Source organism: Phyllobates terribilis, unplaced genomic scaffold (assembly GCF_046119375.1).
Source record: "Phyllobates terribilis strain yellow unplaced genomic scaffold, ASM4611937v1 Scaffold_4__5_contigs__length_816908805, whole genome shotgun sequence".
In the NCBI taxonomy this organism is placed as follows: Eukaryota; Metazoa; Chordata; class Amphibia; order Anura; family Dendrobatidae; genus Phyllobates; species Phyllobates terribilis.
This window is the reverse complement of record NW_027362764.1, coordinates 666,798,697-666,804,696: the sequence shown is the minus strand read 5'-3', so window position 1 is coordinate 666,804,696 and position 6,000 is coordinate 666,798,697. Positions and strand designations below refer to the sequence as shown.

Below are 6,000 nucleotides of genomic sequence, written 5' to 3'. Positions count from 1 at the left end.
GTAAAAATCATCTTTTATAGTTTTGATCTTCCAGGCTATGGGGCAAAGCGTGGAAGATCGAAGCTATAAAAGATGATTTTTACTAAACAAGGCCACATCCAGGAGGCATACAGGTCGGACTAATTTCAGCTGTACACAACCTGTATGCCCATATTATTAACTCGAAAAGCTCAAAAGGCTGAAAGATTCCCTTTAATTTAGTGAATTGTCTATGAAGTCAAGAAGAAAGGTTGCAGCATGCTTCATCGAAGGCCGTATATGGAGATGTTCTCCAAATATTTCTCCAAAGACATACTGATAGGGAATGTAGATTGTGAGCCCCAATGGGGACAGAGCCCATAATGTCTGTAAATTGTCTGAATCGTAAAGCGCTGCGGAATATGTTGGCGCTATATAAAAAAAAAACAAAGGATTGTGTATTTGTAGTGTGTGGCGACGTATTGGGTAACTGTACGGCTTTTGTGCCATCTGCATGAGCCCTTGCCTCCATAACTTTGGCTACCTTTTGTGACTGTTCACCCTCCATGCTTTCTAATTATCCAGGCTCTTTCTGGTGTGGTGAATGAAGTGTATTATGTCTCCTTATGGCCATTTTTCTGCATGTTACATCGGCCTCCATTATTACATTCTTATCTTCCATGTAAGCTTTGAGAGCAAATATGGTATATAATAAGATGGTGGCGGCACGCAGACAGAACAAGACTGACCATAGCACAGACCACAATCCTCCCCAGATGTAAAAGCCTCATATTGGAAAACTATCAGGAAATTCCAATAGTAAATATGCAATAATAATAATCTTTATTTATATAGCGCCAACATATTCCACAGCGTAATATAATTTCTGGAAATACCAACTAATTGCAATCATGGTTAGATATTGCACAAGGTCAGACTGGTCATCATGTCTTCTATATGTTCATATATCTGGGAATAATCATATAGGATTGATCTTATATAGAAGAACCATATTTGCAGCAATTCTTAGATATAACTATGAGGAAAGTGAACTTGGGAAGCACTTTGCCTCTTGTCTATGCTTATGTTTAGTTAGTGACAGTGCCCAAGCAAAGCATGAGAAATAATAACTGGAGGGATCAATTGTGATCTGGTTGGACCAGCCTAGAATTATATAGTTCCAGTAGAAAGTGTTTAGGTTTTAGGCCCTTTTCATCAGATTTAATCAAAAGCACTTGGCCAATGTGTGGTATTCTTATGTATAATTACCTTATGGCTGTGCCATCATCTAAATATGAATTTGTAAAAAAAAAAAAGTATTAAAAAAATAATAATTTGTGAAAGCAAATGTATTCTGTGTGTGCACAACCAATAATGGCAGTGCCGTCTGGTGGTCACATGAGGTATTACATATTGACAAATGGTTTCCTATTGCAAAGTCAAAAAAATGTACTTAAATAAAAAAAGAAAAAAAATCATATACACCAGCTTTACAAGGAAAATCTATAAAAGTTTTGGAACTCATAGGATGCATGCTGGGAGTTGTAGTCTCGCTAACGCTTTAGACTCACAGAATCGAGACTCCTTCCGTAGGGGATAACGTAACACTTATAAGAAGTTTGTTGTATATAACACATTGTAGGTATGAACTGAAGCACAATAGTATTTTATTAGGTCCAGCAAACAATAGAGAGCAGATAACCCGACAACAAAATGCAACATGTAGAATAAAGACTTCATAGACTTTCCCTATTTGGAAACATAATGTATATAATGCTAGGCTTCCTTTTTCAATAAGAAAATAAATGTGTCCATTTGAAGTAGTGAAAAAAATATACTGTATCATATCACACACATTTATTATTGACATTCAAACACCAAGAAGGAAAAGTCATGGAATTTTGGAAATCACAGGATGGATAGACATGTTAATGACATTCAAAAAAGGAGAAAATGTGATCAAAATGTTCAAAACATTGTGATTTATCCAGTATCAATTATTAGCACCACACTCAGAAATCTCCGCACTTACACATATTGGCTGCTATCAATGAGGTCATTAATGGTTGTATGAGAAATGTTCTGCTCCAGTTAATGCACTTGGGCAGAAAATCATCAAGATCTGCTGCTGGCAGCTCCCATTGAAACCATTGTGTGTCATTAATATCATTAATATATTTATTGATCCTGGGATTTCCATAAGTACATCTTCTTTGTTTTGAAATTTCAATCTTGAGGAGTGTATGTATATATATATATATATATATATATATATATATATATATATATATATATATCTCATGGCAGAACTCACATTTGCTATCCCTGAGCTACAGTAGAGGAGCAAATGTATAGATACAGTGGCTTGCAAAAGTATTCAAGGTAGCAAAACACAAAAAAAAGCGGGGTGAATACTTTCGCAAGCCACTGTATAGGCAATATTTCTCACACCATTTACACATCTGTACAAATCTGTATAAAGCACAGGTCCCCAACCATTGACTGAGCCATTTTTGACTGAACAGTTATCAAATCCATGTATTAAATATGTACATCCATTTACTGATGAGAACAAATGAAATAATGAATAAAAAAATCATCAGTGTAAAAAGAAATCCACGTGACATAAATGCTTTGCTGGTATAACATCCAGGTTGCCAGTCCGTAGTGATCATTGCCAGTAATCTCATCCTAACTCAGAAGGCAAGTGACAGTCAGACAGTTCTTAGCCGGCCAGCGTCTCGTTATTTGGTGCTGACCCGATGCCGTGTTTCATTACTGCTGTCAATGTCTTTGGTCTCCAATAGTCGGGGGGACTGTTACCAACTGGGGAGTCAAATACCGGGGCTTGGGCACATGTGGCTCCATGTGCACTGGTTGGGGAGTACTGTCTTGAATAGTTCCTGATTAGTTAGCCCAGGCCGCCAGCATCTCCATGTCATCATCATCTTCCACCCTCTTCCTTGCCGATGCTGCTAGTACAGAAAAAGTAAATTGTTAACAGAGAAATTCTATGTACGTGCATTTTGATCATGCGGATGAATAAAATCACTTTCTAACCTGTTATAAAAAAAAAATCAAACCTAGTGCTTGTCAGAAAGATCAGCTCTATAATGTAATGTTCTCCCTCAGGTTAAAGAATATGAACACATTTGGGCACGTATTACATGAAAAAATTGGGTTGCTTGGTTTCTACATCCTCTATTTACCACTGTACATACGAGACAGTAGAATGAGTTAACAGTGAAATCTGTCAGTGAGCTCGTCTGATGACTCTGTAACTCTTATCTTTATTCTCCTGAATAATCTTCTAAGTTGATCTCACTGAAGGGTTATCCAATTAACTCATTTGGTCATAGTACACAGAGGCTGCAGAAACTGAACTGTCCAACATTTTTAATGAAACCCTATTGCAAAATCTGTTTTAGCCAAAGTGTATCTATTAAGGTAAAAAAAAAATATTCCTAAAATAGTTTTTTTCTGCATCTTTGAGTCCTCTATGGGTAGCATGAAAAAAAAACAATAAAATGGTGTCCGGATTGTCGCTGGCAATATGATAATGTATTAAGTCATTGATTACAATATGTCACATTAAAGAGCAACTCCTGGGGTACTGGATGTTAAGCCATGTGCCAATCTAAAAAAATGCAAAGTGGAACATAACTGAGAAGTAGGAGTGAGGGGAGATGACTGTAGGGAGCTCAAATGACAGCTACATGGAGGGACATAATGATCATGTTCCCAGAAAGTGTGACCGTGACCAGACCCATGCGGGAGGGGTCCCCGCTGACACCAGCACCTATTTCAGCTGAAGTGTATTGTGCCAATGAGAGCGTAAGGGTGTGGACTGTACTGTTGTGTTTCTGCCCCTGAAGACAACAATCTCGTCCTGTGAACTGTGTCATGCGTTTTTATATATACATATGTTGTTCCACGTGTAGTATGTGATATGATGTGAACTGCCATGTATTGTGTTATGGTAATGTACAGCGTATAAGTAATGTAAAGAGTTAATGTACAATGTGAGTAGTGTATAGTGCAGAATGTGCATAGGGTAAGCACAGGATAAGACATAGTTTAGTGCTTAGGATAAAGATAGTGACTGTAGGTAAGCTAGGACATTAGTATAAGATACAGTTAATATTTGGGACTAGCCCACATTGGGAGTGGGTTAGGGCCAGTAAAAAGAAGATTACTTCCTTATAGAGATAGGGAGCTGTTAGTGACAGTGACAAGGCCAAGTTCAAGAGGCAGTGGGCTGATAGCATGAGGAGTATATGTTGTTCTGGGTGGTATGAGGCCTTACAAGACTAATCGTGGACATTTCTGCAATGTCCAGAGCTTAAGGCTCGAAACAGGTGCTATGGAGAGTACCTTAACCTCTACTGTACAGAGGAAGATGGACGCAAAATCACGTGTGGGAAAGGTAACGGATCTCGGTAATACTGCTGAACTGTACTAGGAATTCCCGAGGCTGACAGGATCAGTGGATGTAGGGATAGTTCAGGAAGAACGGAAAAAAAGCTGGAAATGTACTATACTAAGGAAAAAAGAAACGGAGGGTGCTGTGACCAAAACTGCCTGTTACAAACTGATGTACTTGAACTGTCCAGTAAACTTTTATATGTTGGAACAAACTCGGTGTCTCCTGATCTATGTGTGGCTGTACCTGAATATGGAGAATTGTGGCCTACAAGTGAGTGTAAGGCACCCTACTTGAGACAGCACACTGGGACTGGGACAACGATTTTCCTGTGAAGTGCCAGGGTGTCTTAAAGCAGCAGCTCGACCATGGCTGCTGCTCTTTAGCACCTTACAAGAGGCCGGCAGAAGTGAGCCAATCAGAACCCGACAGCTGATAACGGCACTCCCATCAAGGGAGGCGCATGGCAGTGACGTCATGGGGCGCCCATGGCTGACATGCCAAAGTCATCTGCAGGCTATAGAAGAGGACGCCACATTTCAAGGGAGTGGAAGAAGGTAAGAAGAATCTTTTTATTTTTTATTTAATGTGTTGGAAAAGAGCAGCAGAATGATAATTTTACCAAGAATGTGGTCTTTATACTAGGATGGGGGACATTATATCAGGATATGGGATATCATACTAGGAAGGGGCCCAGGATGGGGAACATTATACCAAGGATGTGGGATATTAAACTAGGAAGGGGGACATTATACCAAGTAGGACCCCTGTATGGAAGGCATTATACCAGTGAGGGGGACATTATAACAGGAAGGCTCCCAGGATGTGGGACATTATAACAAGAAGAGGTCATGGACAAGGAACATTATAACAGGAAGGGGCCTGGGATTGGGGACTTTATTGCAGGATGGGGGCCAGAACGAGGGACATTATTACAGAAAGGGGCTAGAACAGGGGTCATTATTACAAGAAGGGGCAAGGATGGGGGACATTACAACAGGAAGGGGCCAGGACAGGTTACATTATTATAAGAAGGGGCCAGGATAGGAGACATTATTACAGGAAGGGGCCAGGTTAGGGTACATTATTATAAGAAGGGACCAGGATAGGAGATATTATTACAAGAAGGGGCCAGGATAGGGTACATTGTTACAGAAAGGTGTCATTATTATTACATGGAGGGTAAACATTTTTGCCTTTATTGGATCTAGAAAGCCTCAAGGGCCCATACATTTGACCAACATGCAGCTGGGGTCTAAATTCTGCACCAGGGCCCATCAGACTCGAGTTATGCTACTGGCTACATGGGAAAATTTGTTGGTTTGAAACTATACTCCTAAATGTGAATGGAGCGCTTCTAAGCATTATTTCAATTACAGAGCGGTTACCTGGTCTGGATGGCAGTTTTGTGGACGGCACACTTGGTAACGTGACTTTGGCCATATGTTTGTTCAGATCTTCTTGTTCCAGTTCTTCTAATTCTGCCAATAACTCATCCTGTAAGAGTTATGAATAATCTTCAGGGCACATTATATAAAGCAGACGGCTTATGTAACACTAACAAATCTGGAACATTTTGCAACACAATGTAATTATCTAACATCACATATGAATAGTTA

At 39.6% G+C, this 6,000-nt stretch overlaps 1 protein-coding gene across 2 annotated transcripts in view; it reads right to left on the bottom strand.

The window, feature by feature from the left end:
• Positions 1-2,197: 2,197 nt before the first annotated feature.
• The window catches only part of CHMP4C (charged multivesicular body protein 4C), a 29,113-nt gene continuing 25,310 nt past the window's right edge, over positions 2,198-6,000 (bottom strand). Inside the window, exons 4-5 of one of the 2 annotated variants that reach the window (XM_073679508.1) lie at positions 5,770-5,878; positions 2,198-2,933 (exon numbers count right to left, since the gene is read on the bottom strand). In XM_073679508.1, coding sequence (XP_073535609.1) covers positions 2,866-2,933; positions 5,770-5,878 — 177 coding nt within the window. In that variant the 3' untranslated portion in view covers positions 2,198-2,865. The remainder of the gene's footprint in view (positions 2,934-5,769; positions 5,879-6,000) is intronic. The other variant, XM_073679509.1, reaches the window with a different exon arrangement.